The sequence below is a fragment of the Juglans regia genome, chromosome 13 (assembly GCF_001411555.2).
Source record: "Juglans regia cultivar Chandler chromosome 13, Walnut 2.0, whole genome shotgun sequence".
NCBI classification, from domain to species: Eukaryota; Viridiplantae; Streptophyta; class Magnoliopsida; order Fagales; family Juglandaceae; genus Juglans; species Juglans regia.
In genome coordinates this window covers 33,436,142-33,459,811 of record NC_049913.1, presented here as the reverse complement: position 1 = coordinate 33,459,811, position 23,670 = coordinate 33,436,142, and the positions used below count along the sequence as shown (strand labels likewise).

The 23,670-nt window shown below is 33.5% G+C and overlaps 2 protein-coding genes across 2 annotated transcripts; one reads left to right on the top strand and one right to left on the bottom strand.

The window, feature by feature from the left end:
* The first annotated feature begins 871 nt into the window (after positions 1–871).
* LOC109012398 (uncharacterized sugar kinase slr0537) lies at positions 872–10,889 on the top strand. Its single transcript, XM_018994008.2, has 5 exons — positions 872–1,631; positions 2,879–3,141; positions 6,535–6,652; positions 8,630–8,838; positions 10,030–10,889. Exons 1-5 carry the CDS (start codon positions 1,200–1,202, stop codon positions 10,475–10,477), a joined length of 1,470 nt encoding a protein of 489 aa, XP_018849553.1. The 5' UTR covers positions 872–1,199; the 3' UTR covers positions 10,478–10,889.
* Positions 10,890–20,803: 9,914 nt separating this feature from the next.
* LOC109012416 lies at positions 20,804–23,062 on the bottom strand. The gene is made up of 5 exons (XM_018994036.2): positions 23,045–23,062; positions 22,732–22,962; positions 22,392–22,595; positions 21,848–22,063; positions 20,804–21,493 (listed from the first exon to the last, which is right to left on the bottom strand). Exons 1-5 carry the CDS (start codon positions 23,060–23,062, stop codon positions 21,263–21,265), a joined length of 900 nt encoding a protein of 299 aa, XP_018849581.2. The 3' UTR covers positions 20,804–21,262.
* Positions 23,063–23,670: the final 608 nt, after the last annotated feature.

Here is a 23,670-nt window from a genome sequence, read left to right as displayed (position 1 = left end):
CATGCACAAATCAAATCTACACATCACACAATTCACAAAGACACAATCTCATCCTTGAACTTCTCCATTTAATCTCATCCTTGCTCAAATTCTCCATAACTCAAATAAATAAATAAATAAATAAATAAACACTTTGAATTGGATTAATTTACCTTCGGCAACAGAGATGTAGACGCACAACGACTGCGTAGTGTGCACGATGACAACGTAGTGCATACGATGGAGAGAGAGAGAGAGAGAGAGAGAGTTTTCAGAGTCTGAGAGAAGGGGCTAGGGGAAAGGGAGTCGCAAGGAGGGCTCTTAACACCCCTTATTTTGGTATGGATGGGTTGTTTTATAAAAACCCCCAACCATAAAACAACTTCGTTTTGTAAGATACAAAACAACGCCATTTTATGACTGAGGTTTATTTATTTTTTAATATATAAATACATATATATTATATGCGTAGTGGGGGGAAAATCGGGGCGGGGTTGGGCCCCCTCCGTCCTCTGCCTCCGTTGGAAGTTCAGATGTGGGTGGGGCCACCCACCCCTGCATCTAGCGGTACGGAACCCTGCCCCACCCATGCGGGGGTGGGATAGCGGGGTGCGGGCCCGCTGCCCACCCCTAACATTATTTTACTCTTTATATTTATATTTGGATGAGACATTTTAAATGTTTTTTAATTATTTAAACAAAAAAATTATTAATAATGAGATGAGATGAGATGAAAATTTAAAAAAATTATAATAATGAGATGAGATGAAACTATTTTTATATCAAACATTATCTAACATTAGTTTACTCTTTATATTTATATTTGGATGAGACATTTTAATTTTTAAATGTTTTTTTAATTATTTAAACAAAAAAATGAAAACATAACGTCAGTTATGCGAAAATAGGTTGGATAGAGAGACACGGTGTCGTTCAGGTGAAGCCGAAAGAAACGTGAGGTCAATAGCTAGACATCGGTGCGTGTTTTCAGTCTTATTTATTATGGGAAATTGGAGAAGATAGCCAGCCATTGCTTTATCCTCCATTGCCCCATCCAGCAGGAGAGGGGGCATCGATTTATCCTCCATTGCCCACCCGAGAAGGAGAGGGGGCACCGGGACTACCACCATAGGAAGAAGCTAAGTTTGACCCGCATAGACTACAAATCACACCCAGAACCAAAGCAGATAGAGAGAGAGAGAGAATAGAGAGTACCATCTATGTCTCTTTGTCTTCCTGTTTTCTATCCTCCTTACATCTCCACTCCTTTCCTCCCTCCGCCACTCTCTCCTCTTTCTTCCCCTCTTAAATCCTTCCATTCTTTCCTTTATCACCACCCTCAACCGCATCCACATGGGCGTCCTACAATCTATGCGTTTTTCCATTACAGAGGAAGTGAGAGGTTGAGACCTGCTCCTATGGCGAAAAAGCGGCCACATGCGTTTTTCAGGGCGTCTTCTTGTAGGAGCTTTAGAGGTGAGACAGGTGCAGTGTTTGGGAGTGGGAGTGAAGAAGAAGAAGAGGAAGAGGAAGAGGAAGAGGAAGAAGATGAAAATACTAGTGATGTGAAATTAGGGGCAGAGGAGAATTGGAAAATTGGGTCTTGTCGTTTGCCTGACAGATGGGATATCTTGGGTCTTGGACAAGCCATGGTAATATTTAAAATTTTACCGTGTTTGTGTGTCCAGTTTTTTTTTTTTTTTTTAAAATTCTAAGTCCTGTTTGGTTACCGAGAAATCACGAGTGCTATTTCTCGATGCCATGATATGTAATCATGTGGCCTTTTTAATTATAAGCTTCTTCAATTCGTATTTTGGAAATTGCCGGAGAAGGAAACTTGGATGAAAAAACAATTAGGGTTTTTCTGGGTGGCGTCAGGGGGAGGTGTTGCAGGTCTTGTTTGTGTATATGGTTTTTATAGTTCTGATTTTTATTGGCTGACGAGACTATTGGAATACAATTGGTATTAAAATGAAGTGCTACAGTGTATCCATATTTAAGTTCTTTGTTATTATATACTCGATCCTCTGAAACATTTGCAGAAAGAATAATAAATTTTACACCCTACTTTATAACCAGTCAATGTGATAGTGCCACTTCATAAAAAAGACTAACCCTTTTGAGTTTTTCACCTGCATTGAATTTTGAATTTTACATCAATCTCCTAAATTTAAAACAGAGTTGCAAAAAGAATTTAAAAGGGTTGTGTATGTATCATTACTCGTGCCGAAATAACTTAGGGTCCGGTCCTTAAGATTCAAATAAGAAAGAGTAATGCTAGAGAGAAGCCACTATAGCAGTACACACTTTGCACTCACTGCGTAGCTGTTTCTAGTTGCTTGTTCCCAACACTCACTTGGGGAGATGTGTGGTCTAGATGATGCCACATCATGTGTGCAAAATGGATATTACTAATAGTGGCTTCTATCTATATTTATTCAATAAGAAAAGAGTTCAAAACCTTTATGCATGCACTGCCGTACAAGTGCTGCGTTCAAGTTCCAGTGAGGATAATTGGGAAATATCAAACCAATTTGAACCGCTCACATCACAGTAGTAGTAGCATAAAAACCATAAGGTAGTACTCAAACTTGGTTTCCATGTCTTTAATATATGCAGGATAGTTACTAATTTTGTATTTGTTTAAGGTAAATATTCTAAGAATCATGGCTTCCAAAAGCATTGAGAGTTGTCAGAATGTGCTGTCAGTTTGTTGCCTATATCTGATATGATGTCGGGATTTAGTGCTATTTTGTTATCTATAGAAAAGATAGCAATGATTTGATCTGTGATTAATCATCTCTGGTGGTAGCTTCAAATATTTAACCTTTTGTTATTTGGTTCAAATGTGGTTTATAAAAATTAATTCTTGTTTGCTTCTTTTATAAATATTTTTTAGGTTGATTTCTCTGGTGTGGTTGATGATGAATTCTTGGACAAGCTGGAATTAGAGAAAGGAACGAGGAAGGTTGTGAATCATGAGGAGAGGGGTAGAGTTTTGCAAGCTATGGATGGTTGCAGTTACAAGGCTGCTGCTGGTGGATCTCTTTCCAACAGCTTAGTTGCCTTGGCTCGGCTTGGTGGTAGGCCCATTGGAGGCCCTGCTTTGAATGTAGCCATTGTAGGCAGTGTTGGGAGCGATCCATTGGGTGGCTTCTACAGGTCAGTGCTGTTTTGACTACACTTCTCTTTTATATCAATTCTTTAATTTAGAAGTGAGTGAAATAAACTTCTGGCTGGTTAGTACTGTCCCTGGTTCCCACACACATACACAGGAGGATAAATTGAAATTTAGGGCTTTTTTGGATTAAGTACATTGACTTAACTTTTGGTTCTTTCTTTTAACATGATGAATGATTATTGATACTGATAATCTCCAGTACATATTCTAATCATTTCTAAAGAATAGACATAACTTCTGGTAGTCAACAATCTAGTTGGATATAATTTTCCATCTAGAAATATAGCTAGACTTGAGTTTTATCTGTCTTTTTCTTATATTACTTTCCTAGAGGACAATAGGATATCTAATTTCAGCAATTTTTTAGATGGTCCAATAAGTACTTTTGTCTTTCTTCTTGGCGAACTTTTTTTGATAAGGGGTTGGGGGTATGGGAACTCAATCCCTGAACATCTCTCATGAGGGAGGGGGAGCAAATGACATTATGCTGCTAGGCCAACTGCCTCTCTTGGTGGGATTTTAAGTTCTAGTGATTGATAGCATGGGCAAGCATTATGCATTATTGAAGGATAACTCGTGAATTCTTCATTTAAACTTAGATCATTGCTAACATTAATTATAAAGAAACTGCAATGCTTTTCTTTTTCCTCTTTTCTTTTTCTTTGCGGAGGTGAGTTCCCAAGGAGAAAGATATAGTTTTTGGTTTGTCATGTCTATCCCCAATGTTAAAGGAGGTTTATGGTCAGTTACAAAACAAGACACTAAGTGGCAGCTCTCCCTGGAATCCCTTTATATACATCAATCAGTAGTGGCTGTTAGATTTGGGAGAGATCTAATTTTATTTCAACTTCAATCCAAACATCTTACGATCTCAAGAAAATTTTCTATTTTGACTTTTTAACCAATCATTTGCTTAGATTTCAATGAAAAGTAAAACACACGAGAATCGAAACAAATTTTACAAAAACCATAACAAGAATTACCACAAAAATTATATTCAAACAACTTTTCAACTCTACCTATCCACTTTCACAAACCCCAATGTAATACATATTTCAGAAAAATTCTTATATTCAAAATTTCCTCTACTTCCACAAAACCCAGTAAACGACACATCTATAAAAACTTTCAAAAATTCACAAACATTCTAAAAATTTCCCTTGAGCAAACATATCTATTACTTTCTGTTTTCATTTACCCAACTTTTTCTAGAAAAAATTTCTGCCGATTCTTTTCCCTTTCCATAGATTACTAGAGCCAGAACAATATTTCCAAACAAGATCCATCTTATCTGGCCTTATTTTAAAATTCCACATATGAGGGGCATGTATCCAACTCCTTCCATGACTGTAGGGCGTGGTCCATTGAATTTGGTGGATGTTCCTCTACTTCAATATGTATATATATATGTGTGATTGGTAAACAAGATTTTATTGATTATAAGGATAAGTAAGAGCCCAAGTACATAGGACATATATAAGAGTAACGCCTAGGCATGATGTTCTAGTGATACTAGAAAGTCATGAATGTTCATGCCATTAAAATCATTACAATCAACTAATGGAACAAAGTATTAAAAAAAAAAAAAAGGTTCTAAACTCATCCATTGGCTGCTCACGATCTTCAAAACTTCTCTCATTCCTCTCCCTCCAAAGACATCATTGTAGGCAGATCGGAACCATCTTCCAAATTGCTCATCCATTGGCTGCTCACGATCTTCAAAACTTCTCTCATTCCTCTCCCTCCAAAGACATCATTGTAGGCAGATCGGAACCATCTTCCAAATTGCGGCAATTTGAGAAGTGCCCTAAAGGCCTCTCCATGTAGCTAAAAGATAGATCACCCTTCTTGACATCACCAAGGCTACACCCACCATTGCAAAAAAGTTATTCCACAAGGTCATGGAAATCTCACAATGTTTTGGTAGATGATCAATGGACTCCGCACTCTTTTTGCACAAACAACACCAATCCAAGGCCATGATTTGGCATTTCCTCAAGTGTTCTATTGTGAGGATCTTCCCCAATGAAGTCGTCCATACAAAAGAGGTTGTCTTTAGGGGGCCTTTGTCTTCCAAACACTTCCACGGGATTGGTAGAAGGAGTGGGAGTGGACGGTGAACTTCCCTTTTGTGGAGGGGCGCCAAAAAAGCTTATCTTCAACTTCCCCCTATAGGAACAGATTATACTAGATTATAGAATTCAAAGAATGCGTTGACTTCCCAACCTTAGGCTGCTCTAAAAAATGTTATATTCCACTGGGGAGTGCCATTAGTTTGATCTAGGAGCTCCGCAATCAAGGCTTCCTTCATTATCACTATACCATAGAATTTTGGATTAGCTTTATTGAGTGCCCTTTTGCCACACTATATGTCATGCCAGAATTTGATTCTGGACCCATCACTTGCCTCGAAATAGGTATAACTAAAGTATGTAGTCTATCCTTTTCTAATGTGCTTCCAAAGCCCTACCCCATTTGGTCCACTCACCTCATTCGAGCACCAACCTTCCCATGCTCGACCTTACTTTGAATCTATGATGGTTCTCCACAAGGCTCCTCGTTCTAGGTGATGTCTCCATAGCCATTTGTCCAGCAAAGCTTTATTAAAAATCTGCAAACCATGGTATACATTGCCTAAAAGGTCACATCTTTTTACACTTCAATATATACATTGCCTTACCTTTTATATGAACCATGGTAATTCTCCGGGGATCTTTATTAGTTTTCTTTTTTCTTCCGATTTGGAAGGTCACATCTTTTACTCTATTGGAGGTCTTCCTAAGCATTTGGTGTATTAAGTCTGTTGGGTTTTCTTCTTGTAATTTCCTTGTTATCAATTTTATGTTCACTCAAGTAGTAAGGGCGAACTTGTCTCCGTGAGCCCCATGTTACCGGTTCGATTCTCCCTGGGATCAAACTGCGATTTAAGTGGGAGGTCATGGCCGTGGGTTGCTTTACTAGTCTCACCAGGGGTTTAAGTTCCATGGGTGAGTTCTAAGGGCTCTACCGTGTGGTGGTTTCCCCGTCATAAAAATATGCTTTCTAGATTATATTTTAGATCATCTTATTGTCTATTTCCAACCACTATATTACACTTTCTATATGTATTTCAACGGAAGACTTAGATTGATCTTTGGTGTGGCAATTGGCAAATAGTTGGAGGTTGCATTAGATAGAAATTTTTATTGTGTCAGAAATATACTAAAATATTTGTGGGTCTTATCTCTCTTTCAATCTCTAAATATGTTGATGGTCACAAGGATTGTTTGTCTTCCACATTTGAATGATGTGTTACCCATCTTAATGGTTATCCAAGTCTGTTGCTATTATGATAGGATAAAACTTAATGTCTTCCTTTATAATGTATCTAATAGGGCAAAACTGCATCGGGCAAATGTGCATTTTCTATCTGAACCCATCAAAGATGGGACAACAGGGACAGTGATAGTTCTGACAACTCCAGATGCTCATCGCACAATGCTTGCATATCAGGTCAGCTGAATATTACTATTAATTTTTTAATTCAACTTCATTAATTTTTTTCCTTTTACAAAAGAGGATTGTTACTATATTCATGTATCATTGATGCTGTGCCTTTTCATTTATGCTTGGTATTATATATTCCAGCTGTTGGATGCTATGTGTTTTAACTTTTTTCCAACACTTAATTACTGAGCATATGATCAATGGGCTGGCAGCTAACTCACACAAGTACAGAAGTAGATGGAAATTTTTAAAGCTTATACTGCTCTTCACTTTCCATTTGTAGGATTCTTACTAAGGAGATGCTTGGCTACAAATTGCCTCTGACTTAGTAATTAACGATATTTCCATTTTCAAATGTATTACATCAACAGTATAAAACTCAAGATTTTTTTCCTATAAAAAAAACAAAAATCCAGATTTTCAAAACATCAAAAACTCAAAAAACCATCTCTCAAACAATTTTTTTTTTTTTTTAGACCAGATGAAATAGCTTGCAGTCACTTCGTGCCACCATATGGCCCACCCCCGGGGTGGCCTGGGTTGAGAGGCCGATTTGGGCTGCCCTGTGGTGACCATAATCTCTGGCTGTCAAGATTTGATCTAGGCTGCCTTGTGATGGCCAGAAGCCACCTCAAGTGGTCACTAGAGTCTCCAGCCACCTAGGGTGGCCTGATCCAGGCTCCAGTGTGTTAAGTTTTTATTTTTTATTTTAAATAGAAAATAAATATTTTGAATTATTTATTAAATCATAAAAACTAATCTAAAAATTTTGCATGCAAACATATTCTATTCTCAAGGGCCCCCGCCACTTTTGTAAAAACTTGTTAAAACCTCCTCTCAGAAAGTTTGACAACTACTTGCCGAGACACAAAAAAGTTTTCAAAAATAATTATAAACATTTTTACACTATTCACGAAATCTCCCAACATCCACATCCCCTAAGTTCTTGAGATGAGAGCTTTTGAGTTGCTATTGCACTTATAAATGATCAGTTGATGCACATGAGAAAGTTGATTCCTGAAAATGTTTTTTTTTTTTTTTTGTATTTTTTATTCATCAATTTTTTTGGGAACATTTTTGATAAGAAAGTTTTTGGGAACAATTCACAGGATGATGACTGACTTCAGGAAGTGATGGTTTAGCTAATGTGGGGGTTTGTTTCTGAAAAATTATCATGTGGTCTGAAATTTATTAGGGGCTTACTTATGATACAAGATTGCAAACACCTCTTTAGGATTTTTGCATATCCCAGGAGATTGTGAGGGCCTGGCCTCGATAAGAAATCTCACTTTGCTTTAGCTACTGGCTATTCAGAGGATACGAACCTGTATCAGTCTGGAAATGATGATGTTATTTGAGTTCCTAAGTTAATCCTTATCAATGATGTTATTCGGTCATTGTTTGTAATGGGGATAGTTTTCATAATTTGCTTCTATCCATCACAAGTGCTTAGTGGTTTTTAGGTGTATTGACGTTATTTGGTCATTGTTTGTAATGGGGATAGTTTTCTTTAATTTGCTTGTATCCATTAAACGTGCTTAGTGGTTATTAGGTGTATTCTGTCTATACTTCCTGTGTACTTGGATTATGCCTTTTACTATCAATAAAGTTTTAATTTTATTACTTATAAAAAAAAAAAAGTTCTTAAGTTTTTTAGTTTTAGAAACTTTGCTGCATGATTCATTCCTTGTGTCCTTTCTTCTTTATAAAGTACATTATTACTTCAGTACCAAATAATCTATTTTATCTTCCAAACTAATCAGAAAATGGATTTTTTCTGTTCTTTTGGAATTGGCAGTATCTGTAGCTTTTGAGGCAGTTTAAATTTACCCATGGCATGTATTTCCATGATGAATTTTTAGATGCCCTCATTTGATCTGTGTATGTTTATATAAAGAGATATGCACCTTCTTGTTTTATGGTCATTGACTCATTAATCAAACTTCTCTTATCAATATATATATGTCTGCCTTCTAATGTCAGGGTACATCTTCAACTGTTAATTATGATCCAAGCTTAGCTAGCATAGTTTCAAAGACAAATATACTTGTTGTTGAAGGATACTTATTTGAACTTCCCGATACAATTAAAACAATAATAAAAGCATGTGAGGAAGCACGAAGGTGTGGTGCCCTTGTTGCTGTCACAGCATCGGATGTTTCCTGCATTGAGAGACACTATGATGATTTCTGGTAAGATTGCTATCGAATTGGTTTTATCATTTCATATCTTATTAAGCAGTATAGGATTGATGGAGAGATTCTTTCATAATACTTTATTTGCTTCGGTTATTAGTTGTAATGAGGCCAGTTTTCATGATTTGTTTGTATCCCTTACTAGTGCTTAGTGGTACTTAGGCATTTTCTGTATATACTTCTTGTGTACTTGGGCTATGCCTATTCCTATCAATAAAGTTTTAATTTTACTTATAAAAAAATTTAAGAAGTATAGGATTGCATTTCTCAAATTTGATAAGGCCCCTTATCCGCACCCGAATGGAGAAAGGATGGTTGAATTAGTATACAACGAAACCGAGATCATGCGTCTCTCTTCAACGTGTATGACTGTTGCATATTTGTTTTAGATTTATTGGGAGAAGTTTCTAAAAAGATGAATGTTGGACACATGATGATAAAACTTCTGCTAAAGACCTTGGTCTTGGCGGTATGCTCCTTCCAAGGTCCAAGGTTCGAATCTCATTAGGTGCAAACAATCTCTAGGAGCTGGGGGATTTTTTCCTTGAATTACCCGAGGTGTACTTGTGGGAAATTCCTTGCCGATGGTCTATGCACCCACAGGATTAGTCGGAATGCTGTTTCCAGACACCTGGTAAAACTTCTGGCTGTTCAAATTTTGTTCATGTTCCAAGTGGGCTCTGTAAATATTGCCTTTTAAACGACAGGAGCTGTGCAATATGGATATTTGAATTATGAAACTTGTTGTCCACACTGAGTGCGATATATTCGTATTGATGTGACGAGAAAATGCATGAAGGATGATGTATAGTTGGAGCTATAATATTTGTGTATACACCCCCCTGATATTCAAAAGCTGTGATTTCTGGACATGGGCATGGGGTGTAGGACCTCGAAAAATCTAGAGGATGAGGGCATGGCTACTGATAAAATGGCAAAAAATCTATTTGGTTTTCCTTATCATGGTTTTAGGGTATGAGTTTGAAGTTTGTTCTTCATCCCTGTTTATTTCCCAAGTTTTTTTTGTTTTTTAATTTTAATTTTATAGATCCTATTATCTTATTTACAATGTACTTAGTATGTTTTTCCCCATCGATAAAGACTCCTCCGTGTTTGTGACAATATTTATTTTGGGCTGTAAGCTGTTTATTCAGTTTATTTTACTTTTGTTTATGTTTCTGCTGTCAGGGAAATATTAGGGAACCTTGCCGACATTGTTTTTGCAAACAGTGATGAAGCTAGAGCTTTATGTCATTTTGCCTCAAAGGAAAGTCCCATTTCAGCTACCAGGTATCTGAGCCATTTTGTTCCCCTAGTCTCAGTCACAGATGGGCCGAGAGGCTCCTACATAGGTGTAAAAGGAGAAGCTGTATATATTCCCCCCTCTCCATGTGTACCAGTGGACACTTGTGGTGCTGGGGATGCATATGCATCTGGTATCTTGTATGGTATTTTACGGGGGTTGTCAGATTTGAAAGGAATGGGTACATTGGCATCTAGGATTGCAGCTACAGTTGTTGGGCAACAGGGGACCCGGCTTAGAGTTCAAGATGCAGTTGATTTAGCAGAATCATTCCATTATGATAGCTCCACTGTTCGATCTGATGTCAGTTCGGATCATATTTCCAGCTTCTAGTCAGTTCCTCTTGGGCCCCTCTACATTGTTTCCTTTGTTCATATCTTTGTAACTGTACATTCTATGATTATCCATTGGCTAATTAGGCAATGAAATTGCTTAGGCTTTTGAGTAGGGTCAGCACAGTGTCATGCAACTTGGTCACATTGTATCAGAATGCCCAGATAAGCATCTGATTTGATAACACCCTGCTTTGCTTCTTCATTTGATTTGAAATTCAAGACCCTAGAGTCGATTTCCATAAATTTATGAATGGAAATTGTTGATGTGGCCATTTTAACCCCACGACTCGGTCCTATAAGCTATTTTCGTCCATATATTGATGGAAATCGAGGTGGGGTCTTGAAATTGTAATTTAATGAAACTCTGAAAGTTGAATAAAATATTGTTATAATATACATTTTTAATATTATTTTTATTTTGGGATTTGAAAAATTTGAATTGTTTATTATATTTTGTATGGAAATTTAAAAAAATTATAATGATTATATAAGATGAGATGGTTTGTAATGTTTCAAAATTGAAAATTCGCATGGGTGTTTATCTCCTTTCCTTCCTTTTGGCCGAGGCTTAATTTATGGAGGTGACAGAACCTACCAAGTAATGAACTCCCAAGTCATTTTGACTCGAGGAATTATGAAAATGAATTACATGTCATTTCAGGATTGGAACCTCGTCGAATCAAACTGTTTTTGCCAACTTGGGAAAACATATCATATGGCTCAAAGCAAATCCTCTACATTTCTTCTGGCTCTGATTGGTTATTTGATGATGATAAGATATATTTTGATGGGCACGGCTTGAGTAATTAGAACTAGAACCGTTGGATGAGGGACATATCTCCCTTGTGTCGTGTTATGGCCGAACACATGTATGTTCATCTAATAGATTCATTTTTTGTTGTTGGAATTGGACCCAGCCACAACTCCTACCTTCTGCAGATAGCAGCAGCATTGGTTGTTTGTCTTCCAAGAAAACTACTTTGCTGTTGTCCTTCTAGGTGCAAAGAAAATTTCTCAGACTAGATTTTATTAGCCGATTTTGAAGACAATGCTCTCTCTCTCTCTCAGCTATTCACCCTAGAGTGTCTCCCAGTCTGACAGTTGTGGAATGCGTAAACGTCGTGCAGTCGTTTTGAAAAATAGTAGGGTTTATTATTAAAAAATTAAATTATTTTTATGTGAGTCTTATATTTATTCATTTTTTTCAAAATAACTGTACGATGCTTGCATACTCACGACTGCAAGTATAATTTATCATATTTGGTAAACTTGAGTTTTGGCACGATGGAGAGAAAAAAGTAGGCCGTTAAAATAAAATGCCATTAAACATAAATACCAAGCAGTTAAGAGATGATGTTCTCTCCATTAATATGGGTGAAGAAGTCCGGCAAAACCATTTTGCCTTGGAAAAAGGAAAACCAATTGAAAGTTGGGGATGTTGCATGCCACCTCTATTTGCCTGCCTCAGTGGTCCCAAATAGATTAAGAACCTCATTTGTAATGAACATGAGGTTATATACAACATGCACATATTCCCTTAAAAGTGGTATTATTTCCATTCACGCTGTTAAATAAGATTAAATCAAATTATCTCAAGGAGTAGAATTCTCACAATGTCAGATTTTTGCTCGTTTTACAGCCCACGTCACTTTGTTATTTGTACTTTTACGTCATTTAGGAAGTTACCAGAGTCTTCTAGAAAATTTCACGGTTTAAGATCAGGAGATCTAGATGATTTCTCTAGGAAAATGAAGAGAGAGAGAGAGGAGAGCTTTTTTCTTTTTCAGGACTTAATTTTCTTAACACTTAATGTACGTACTCTTATTTAAAGAGTCTTCACTCTTGGAGTTAATTAACTTCCCTAAATTTGTAAAAGTTAAAATAACTTTCCTAGAGTTGTGATAGTGGTGGAGAGTTAACAAATAAGTTTTCCGCCCATGTGGACATTACTTAGTCATGAGATTTACCCACTACCAACACACGCTAATGCAAATTGTGTTCTGAATATTTAGACATACACTCTCAGAATCTCATTGGAGCAGGAACTGATTAGGATCCAATTGGGTCCTTCATAATTGAGCCAATTTGGAGAAACCAAAATAAGATAGCTTGATTGAATACTCAAAACCTGAAAGTCTGGATTTTGGGTGTTTGTTTGATATTTTGGACAGGTTTTTCATGTGCATAGGGAGTTGAAAATGCCAATATATATGCCCTGCCTTCTGCTCCCAAGCTGGGTGAATATATTCATGGTGATCACTTTCATTTCTCATTGCTTGAGGCCTTGCATATCATGTGCACAAGGAGGACCAGATTTCGCTTAAAAATTCAAGGAAGCAATCCCTAATATTTGGTAAAAGCAATTTCTATAATGTTCACCAATAAAATACACATCAAGACACACCTAACTATATTTATATATATATATATCGAGTACTTTGAAAACACAGGAAAGGACTGTGTCCTAACGCTAACATGCCCTACACATAATTGATTGATACCAAACAAATTAAGCATATATAAACATTTGATGACGGCTATACATATATTTATATATATATATATATATATATATATATCATTATCATTGGGTAGAGCCAAAAACTTGACCAAAACCATATATCATGGAAATGAATTCACAAGCTTCTTATCCCATTTTATTTTAACTGCCAAAGACTACGTACCAATACTAGTACGAAGAACGACATGAATATTTTTAAAATAAGGAATGCTATGCATCAGTCACTATTCACACTCACATTTCACACTTATAAATTTCATAGGATGTGGGGTGTGGGGTGGTGAATAGTAGCTGATAAGAAGAATTTTTCTTTTAAAATATATATATATATATATATATATATATATATTGGCCCTTTTTTATTTTTAAAATCTGCAATCGATAGATATAGTAATCAGTCTGTCTGCACTCCATTATTCTCATAAAATATTTCACAAAATGCACACCTAACACAGGTTAATTAAACCTAAACTCTCAGTAAAAGAAGAAGAAATATATATCATCAGCTAGGCCAGCCAAATTACAAGGAATTCTTTGTAGAGATTGACTTAATATATTTATAGTACTAATTTTGAATAATAAAATTAGTATTATTGTTATTATTATTTTGAGATATTTTTCTTCCAAGGGAGAAGATAATTTCTAAAGCAGAATTAGTGGTCAGCAAAAGAAGTTAAAGATAAAGAAAAAGAAAAGTAAAGGGAAGATTTTGATTTTCTACTCATTGAATGATTAACATTATATGACTATGAACATCATATTTTTCAGAGCGGTCAAGTGATTCAAGCAAACTTCAATTCAATGAGGCCAGCCACTAGACTGGTCTCTGTTCTACAATCTACACCACACACACATCTTGATTCTTGAGAAGCCCTAAAAAAAAAAAAAAAAAAAAACCAGCCTTCTACCAATTCTGACCATTGATCAGGCTTGAGCTTTCATATATATATATATAATATATATATATATATATAAACAAAATTAAAGAAAATCCATGGCCTGGATTTTGATTTATTTTATTTTATTTTATTTTTCTAGAGAGGATTAGGTTTTATTCTTTGTCACTATAGTTGGAAACAGGCATGGGTGTCAATGTTTTATGCAAACATATATAATTGATCATTTTTTTTTAAAGGTGGGTCTTCCATTATCCTAGCTAGGGTTCACATAATTTTGGTGGTTCACATGTAAAATGACCATTAGAGACACCCAAGTTGGTGATGTGGGTAATCTAACATAAGATTAGCCAATTAAAATAAATAAGTCAATTAATAATCTTTAATTTTTTAGATGATCAATTAAGGTCTCGTTCACTTCCACAAAATATTTCTTCTCATCTCATTTAATAATTGTAACTTTTTTAAATTTCTGTACAAAATAAAATAAACAATTCAAATCTTTTCAAATCTCAAAATAAAAATAATATTAAAAAAAAATATTTTAATAATATTTTATTTAACTTTTAATTTTTATCTCAACTCATCTCATCTACGAAAACAAACTAGGCTAAGTCAATTAATAATGGGTGGGACGTTTGATTGCTATATATGTGCATATATAATCTCTGCATTAATTATTAGAAAAATCATGATCATATGCTGAGAAGGATGCTGAATTCAATTGACATCATGGCTTAGGCAAGTTTCATCAAAGGTGGACCCCAACCTGCAAGCCAAGTTTCATCAAAGGTGGACCCCAACGACCACCCCCATCCTTCTAATTATATATCTTGTATTAGCCCTGGCTGGCTAGATTGTTCATTATATGGTGGAGCTAGCAAGTGGACCAAAAGAGAAGGAACAAAATACAGTTGCCCAAGAATCCATAGGATGACATACAGCATATCTCAGAGATAATAATAATGCTGAGGATCCCACTAAAGTGATTGATGACTACATAAATAAATAAATAAATAAAGTTGTGTATTTGGGTAAGGATAAGGAGAGGCCAGCAAGTTGATGATCATGATCATGATCATGATCAACAACATGAACATGATCATGATCATCAAGAAGAAAACCCTTGGAAATCTTCCTATTTACTTTGGTTTTGTTCTCAGCCTTGATGATCTCTTGCATGGTAACTACTCTTGTTTAACCATGCAGCTTCTTGCTAGCTAGCTAGCTAGCTGTTACACATGATATCAAAGTGAATTTAAGTCAGTGCTCATTAGGTTAATCTTGACATAATTTACATCAGTCTAATCAACATTACTTTTTTGTGGGGTTTCTTGTAGACCTTTTTGCATTGGTAAAGAGCGATAATAAATATAGACAAGTTGCCCCCAAAAATGACCAACTCTTGTTTCAACAAATCATTCATTAATAGCTCTAACCAGGAATTTTTTTTCCTTTCTATTAATTCCACGTAATATATATTAGGAATAATATACAATAAATCAACACAAAAAAATCGAATTCTAAGTGCATGCACATAAGAGAAAAAAAAATTTAATTGAAAACAAGATTTGAAATTCATGGGAATATATATTGATCAATATTATTGAGCCATATATATATATATATATATATATATATTAATATTACTCGATTTTTGAATGTTTGCGTGCAACTTGTGGTCTATAACTCTAATTAAATCACATTTTATTAATGTGATTGGCCGCGTCATTTTTTTTAATAAAAAATAATTGATTTGGCCAATCACATTAGTAAAATACATAAAAAAGAAATGTAAAAGTGACTGTAAATAGAAGAATTCTTATTTTTAATAGAAATTTTTAATAGAAATTAATATATGTGAACTTCTCTATGAAAAATTATTCCTATTAAAAATAAACAAATGTAGTAGTTGTTTAATACTCAACTAAAGATTACAGTTTTCAGTACATGATTGTTCCATTTAAAAATTCTGAATGGGATTTTGTTTTTTTTGTTTTCTCTTAAAGAAAGAGAGTGCAATAAATATAATTTAGCTACAAAATCATTGATATGAATAAGAGATTATTTAAACTTCTTAGAAGACTTATTTTAGATGTATATAATATGATCAATTTAAAATTAATGGAAATATGATCCCAACTCATGGTGTATATATATATATATATATATATATATTTATGACCCATGAGTTTCGTACCCACCACTAATTGCTAGTTAATTCTCACTGATCTCTCATGTTTATATAAATATATATATATATATATTTTATTATAAATTAGGGGATCGAAGAAACTATAGTATAAGTAATAAATGTACCAATTATTTTAAAATGAAATTACTAATTACATGCACACAATTATTGATAATTTAGTTAGCAAAAAAAAAAAAAAAAAACCCAAATAATTAAGTTATTTATAACATCCTATATATTCCAACCTAAAAATTCCATTTTAGTGCAAAATTTATGATATCAGAGGCGAAGAAAACAACTATTAACTACCACTAGTACTGCTTCTCATATCAATATATAGTGCTAAAACTAACAATGACACATTTTCTCAATATTTTATTTGAGTCATTTTATTATAAGCTGGTGTAGAAAACATATTATCTACATCATTGATGTAGCGCGATTTGATTTGATCTAAAAAATTTAGATTTATAAACTTTTATTACAAATCAAATCTTGTCATATCAGCAATATTGTGGATCAGTGTTTTTTTTTTTTTTTTACACAAACTTATAAATAGAATTTTTTATTTTCTTTTTTTGGTATCACAAATAATAAACAGTGAGACATGTATAATGATAGAAATTCAGAAAAGAAAATAATAAAACAATTTTATCTAAGATTCTAGGGAAAAAAATGTAGAAATTTTATTCTAGAATCCTCCTAATTCTACCCTTCAATTTCTTAGGGTCTCTTCAATATTTTCCCCTTCTTTTGTTTTTTCTTTTCTTCACAACCATAATTCTAAAGAAGAATGATGAATAATATATAGATTGAAGATGAAAATAATTTTTTAAATATATGATAATTCATGATTATGATACAAGTGCAACATTGACATGTCCAAATCAACACATATATATTTTTTTTGTCAAAATAGATGAATATGTTGATAATAATTCATATTGAATTTATAATGTCTATTTAATAATAATAATATAAATTTATCTAAAAAATGAGTTTTTAGACATGTCCAAATTAAATCGAAAAATATATAATATTATTTTCCAAATAGATAAATATTTTAATAATAATTATTTTTGAATTTATAATATCTATTTTATAATTCTCTAAATAAAAATTCTTATTGCACTTTTGAATGATTATGATTTATGACATTAAATTTCAATTAAATCAATTAATGCTCTTGTCCTTCCTCCGAACAAGCCACCACCAACTGCCAACAAAAATCTCCTAATACAGATTCCCATATTTATGTATTTATTTATTTATTTATTTCCTTTTTCAGAGTGAAAACTTTCATTTTCCTGCAGTATTAAAATATGAGTCTTCAACAAAATACAGCGCAGAAGATGCGTTTAGATGCATAACAAAACGAACGGCTGAGAGCACCTAAAAGGACAATTATTGGGGTATGATGGACACGTGGCGCACGATTAAAACCGAAGAAAAGACGCGAAAGAAAGCGACCGGCAAGTTTAGGATTATGTCACGGTAGCCCCCGGGGGAGGCGTCGTCGTCGTCTACGTGTACTCCTTCATTTTCAACCGGTGGATTAGAAAATAATCGGAAAAAAAAAAGAAAAAAGTTCAAAGCTTTACCGGTAAAATTGGCTGAAGATAAAGTACACTGTACGCGTCAACATCAGGAGCTTCCAGACAGTACAAAAGTCTGTGACTCATCTTCCATATCTGTACTTCAGTTTTTCTACCGCCCATTTCTTTTCAATGAAATAAAAGTTAAAAATTGTTGAATGTTTGGATCTTCACTTTTTTTAATTTATCTTAATTTATTATTATAATTTTTTTAAATTTTAATATAAAATATAATAAATAATTTAATTTTTTTAAATTTTAAAAATAATAATAATATTAAAAAATAATAATCTAATAATATTTTATCATCTCAACTCAAATGTATAAATCTAGACTTACACTTAAAAATTATTTGGCTACTACTTTTTACTCCACACCCAATACCGTATAAAAAATATTTCTATACTCTATAAAAAATATCTCTAAATTTTATGTAAAAATTATAGGCGTAGAATGTTAAAATGAATAAAAATTATAGATAAAATTTATTTTTATCTTATTAAATATAATATATATTAATGATAAGTAAAAGGATTTAATTATTTTAAATAAAATAAAATAAAATAAAATAACATATAATGTGTGATTTGTGAAGATAGTGAATAAAAAAACACATGTCCAAAACCACCCCACCCCCACCCCGAACCACTTTTTATGCTTTTCGATGTACTTTTGTATGCTTTTTAGATAATTTAATTTCCTATGCAGATGATGATCAGATCATTGTAATACTGTATGAGTAAGTAATCTCTAATAATTTTTTTTTCGAATTCTAATATTAAAAAAAATAGATAAAATAGATCGATAAAATAGATTTCGTAATATTTATTGATTATTTATTAATTGATTATAATTTGTTTATAAGGAATTGAAGAAACTATATATATATAGAAAAATTTTATATACTATACTATCATTTCACTTTTATTCCACTAAGTATGATATGACATATTTATCATCATTAAATGATTATTTATTGCATATTTCTTTATTATCTAATGGTGATAAATGTGCCACATATCACTTAGTATGATCAAAATAGGATGAAAATGTAGTGTATAACATTACTCATATATATATATAGAAGAAAATGACGAATGTAAATAGGATTGTTTTAGCAATGGTCAAGTCATTGTGAGTAAGTGTATATATATATATATATATATATATGAAAATTCTATACACTATATTATCATCTTACTTTCATCTTATTAAGTATGATGTTGCACATTTATCATCATTAAAAATCATTTATTGCATACTTCTTTATCATCTAATGGTGATGAATGTACCATATTCTATTTAGTATAATCAAAATAGCTAGAATGAAAGTGTAGTGTATAACATTATTCGTATATATATATATATGTTGTGGTTACGTCTGTAGCTAGCTCAGGTAGAAATTAAGAGGTCCACAACATGTATTTGCATTGAAGTAGATTGATCAGATCCTTTCGAGTACGTAGCTCTCAAGTGAGAGTTGAGCAAAACATTTAGGGGCTTCGAATGAGGGAGAAATATTGTAGTTAGATTAATTACGTACACTACTCCACTTGCCGGGGATTGGCCGGGCCGAGTGGCTGTAGTGGTCATGTTAAGTGGTGGCACGTGTACGGCGATGGTGGCCGACGGATGACTTTAGATGATCTAATAACTCCGATAATTTTGGAAAACAATAAGAAAATTAACGAATTAAGTGAAATATTATAAAGAAAATGTAACTTCACTTTACATAAATACATTCAATTTAACACATAATTGTACATAAAAATTATAAAAATTAGGATCGTAGGTGTATCATTACTCATATATATATATATAATGCTAGCTAGCAATGAAGTGTCTAAACACATGACCATTCACTATCGAATTATTAAGCCATTATGGTTATAAATAATAAACTCAAACATCATATATATAAATATATAATAGTGGAAGGAGACATTCGATTCATATTATAAATAATAGATATGATCTCTCCTCTCTCATTTTAGGTTATGATTTACCAAAGAAAAAATTACATATACGACAAGGAAAATGGGATTTTGGCTTATAGCTATCTAGCTAGCGATTGATCATCATGAGAACATTATTTTTGTCGTTACCCACAATATCCAACGTTAACGCATAATCTCATGATGGATAATCTCATCAGTCTTATAATTAAGGTTATCTTCTTTTGCCAATATTGTTTTTCAATATTCATAGTACTTACTATCCATGCATGCATATTGCAGTACTACCTTGATAATTAATTTGTTTCTAATTTTTGGATTGAATATTGATTCAAAATAATTAAAACAAAAACAAATAACTAGAATTATATTAATCATGTGGCATTGACAATATGCAGTGCTATATAAGAAAATTGTTTATTTGTGATAAGTTATTTTCAATAAAATTGATTATTTTCTATCAAAATAAGTCTATTTTTGTCGCAAATAGTCATTATCGTCACACATAATCCGTCACAAATACTTATTTTTCTTGTAGAGATCATCATGTGAATTAATAATTAACAGGATTTGGCTACATGCATGCATGTTTTGGAGCTAGCTAGCTAAAATGTCATTCATTATTGCTGAATTTCCAAGTCTTGTAATTTTTATTTTTAATATTTTTGACAGTGCAATAATATTTGCTGCAATGATCATAAAATATTAATTTAGCTCAATATAATTGTAATTTATTGAGCAATATATTATTGCATGCATGAAAAGGACCTTCTATATATAATATATATATATATATATATGAACTACAAACAAAAATCTTAATTTATTAATATTCCATTAATTAAGCTGTAAATTTGCAGGTAACGTAAAGGTAAAAATTGATCACCACCTCATCAGATGATCACAAGGTTTTCTCGCGCTTTCTGTCGCGTCGGATATCTTTTCTCAACCAACCATGCATCTCACATGCTTGCTTTGTAGGGCATGCATCATCAGTAGTACTACTGATCATTAATAGACATTATATATGTAGTACTGATCGCAGATCATCAAGAGTAAACTAACCTAATTCCCATGAGCTCAAGAACTTAATGCATGCTAATGCTGTTAATTAAAAACTACTTTTTTTTTCCCACCACATGAATATATATCGAAACACGTACATATATATATATATATAGAGCATTTTATTCATTGATTTTCACATGCAGTACAAACGTCTAGATCATCATCTCTCTACAAACTTTTATGTACATTTATAAATATCGAAACTGCAAACATCTATAGATCATAAAACATCTATCATGATGATCATCATCTGATCCATATCATTCCCAAAGTTTTCACTTTTTTTGTTTTTTTCTCAATTTCCCATTATTTTTCAACATTATTTTCCCCTACATATAGAACATATATAGAGCTTAATTGACGATCACTTGTATCACCGGCCTCATGTACAAGGCTCAGGTGTCATGCATAACTTTGCTGTAAACATGCATATAAGACATTGCTAAGATTAATGCCACTTAAAGGAGGCAGTGGCATTAATCATGTGGTGTTTTGGGGGCTGCAGGTATATATATAATTGTTAAATAAAAGCCACTATTTTTTTTTTTCTTTCTTTAGTATTCTATAATAAGGCCTCCCATTGGAGATCTATGGGGAACCCCCTTCCTCCTCTTGGCAGTTCTGTAACTCGCAGCCGTTGGAGGTGGTGTTGATGGTGTAAAGCTTCGAACTTTGCTTTTCATATGCCCATTGCCAATGCCATTCAATGATCCTTCAGTGTCTGACCCTTCTGTACTCTCCATGCACATTTTCTTTTTCCGGAAACTCTTTGATGTCCCAACAATCTGAAATAATTGTTCAAAAAATAAAAAGAGAAAATAATCAAGATTCTCTGTGTGTGTTCTCTCTCTCTCTCTCTCTCTCTGATCATTCCATTAAATTCCCACCTAACACAAAAACCCAAGAAATCAATGCTCAATTCATGCATATATGAAGATAATTGATTCACCAAAAAGAGATATCATGATAGAAGGAAAACCCAATTGAATTCTTTGGAAGAATATGGAAATAAGATTAATGGTTGCTAATTGGGATAACACAGGAAAGAATACAGAAAGAGATTCCCAGGGCCCACCAAAAGAAACTCTCAGAAATTAGGTAAAAAGGAATGAGAAAGAGTTGCAGTAATTGTGAAATACCTTGCAGCCAAGGGAACAGAAACTGAAGGAATCAAGGAGGCTGCGCTCGCAGACTTGGCAGGTATTGGTGACACCTTTACCAGGCCTAGGCTGAGGCCTCTCATTCAAGAACACAATCCTGGCACTGTTTATTATGTATGTCTGGACCCCTGTAATGTCCAAGTATTTCTGAATCTCAGACACCCTTATCACATCATGATATGACGACCTCCGTATCTGCAAAACTCAGCAGCAAAATCCATCACAAATTTAGTTCCTCATCTCCAGTGCTCTACTACTCTTTAAACTACAAAAACAAAAGGAAGGAAAGGAAAACAAAAATACCCAAAAAAAAAAGACACTTGGGAAAATAAAGGCCACATGATGTGGTTGGTAAAATTGATAATATCCATGTATTCATGTGATTTTTGAGGGCTATGAACACAATAGATAGGTTTTGACAATGTAGTGTGCTGGGATTATAAATTCATGAAATCTATAAACCTTTTCAATATACAATTTTTGTTAAGAGGAGAAGAGAGACATGATGACTTGCAGAATCTACCTGAATAGCCCTGTGGTCTCTATGAGATGTCAGGCAAAGAGAACAAAGGGCTCCATTCATGCAGTCCAGGCAGTACATATTGCATTCACTCTTGTGAGAATCTGCGTGAATCTTGCAATGAACAAAGAAGCTTGTTTGGAGAAGAGGCTGCAGCCATGGCGGCCACTTGTTTTCTGCATCATCATCAACTAAAACTCCTCCTCCCTACACCAAAAAGAACCAAATACATGTGAAAAAAGAGAGAGAGAGAGAGAGAAAGAGAGAGAGAGAGAGAGAGAGAGAGAGAGAGAGAGAGAGTTAAATATACAACAAAGATAAATGTGAGAAGTGTAGAGCTAACCATGATTCTTCTGCTTTTGGGTCTGATATCTCTTATGTTGGGTTCTTGATCATCTATGGCCAGTTTTGGAGGCAGAAAAAAGAGCTTTTTCTCTGTATACTTTTCTTCAGAGAAAGGAAGGAAAGAGAAGTGGGGCACTTTTTGTAGTGGTGGGTAGTGGATGGGGTGGGATGGGTTAGGGATGGAGGTGTGGGATGTGCTTATCTTAGGCTCAAAAGTCCACAACCGAACCTCTCTCCGAACCAAAAAACAAAATGGGAATTTATTTATTTATTTGTTTTGATGGGGTTTGCGTTTATTTCAAGGAACTCACTTTGTTTTTTATTTTCATTTTTGGTGTTTACTTTTCTACTTTGGAATATTAATTATTCTTTTCTTTTTTTCATATATATATATATATATATTTTTTTTTTATGGACCGAGTAGGTTGGAATATATATATATATTGTTTCTAGGATTGACACTTGGGAGGTAACCAACTTGACACGTTGGAAAGTTGATGAGTCAGTCATATAAAAAGGAAACCCAACAAGGAGCATGTTTTGGACTTTTCTGTTCTAAAATTTTACATCTCATGGGTGAGCTCGTACGTGTGGCAGTTCGGACCTTAATTGGTTTGAAATTACCAATGATAGTTTCGATCATTTAAATTAAGAATAATCCTATTATGTCGTTTTATTTTATTTTTTTATTTTAATCGTTTATGTTTTTAATTTTTTTATATTATTTATTTATTTATTAATTAAAAAGGTCACTATTAATATATTGATATTTTTTATTTTTTTAAAAATATTAAAAAATATTAAAAAAAATATGAATTAAAAAAAATGAAAAAACTTGAAAATGAGAATTTGGCCTGGGGGCACTGCCTAGCGGTCAGTACTGCTGGACGGCACTCTAGCATGACTCTTAAATTAAAGATTTTACATATAATAAAAA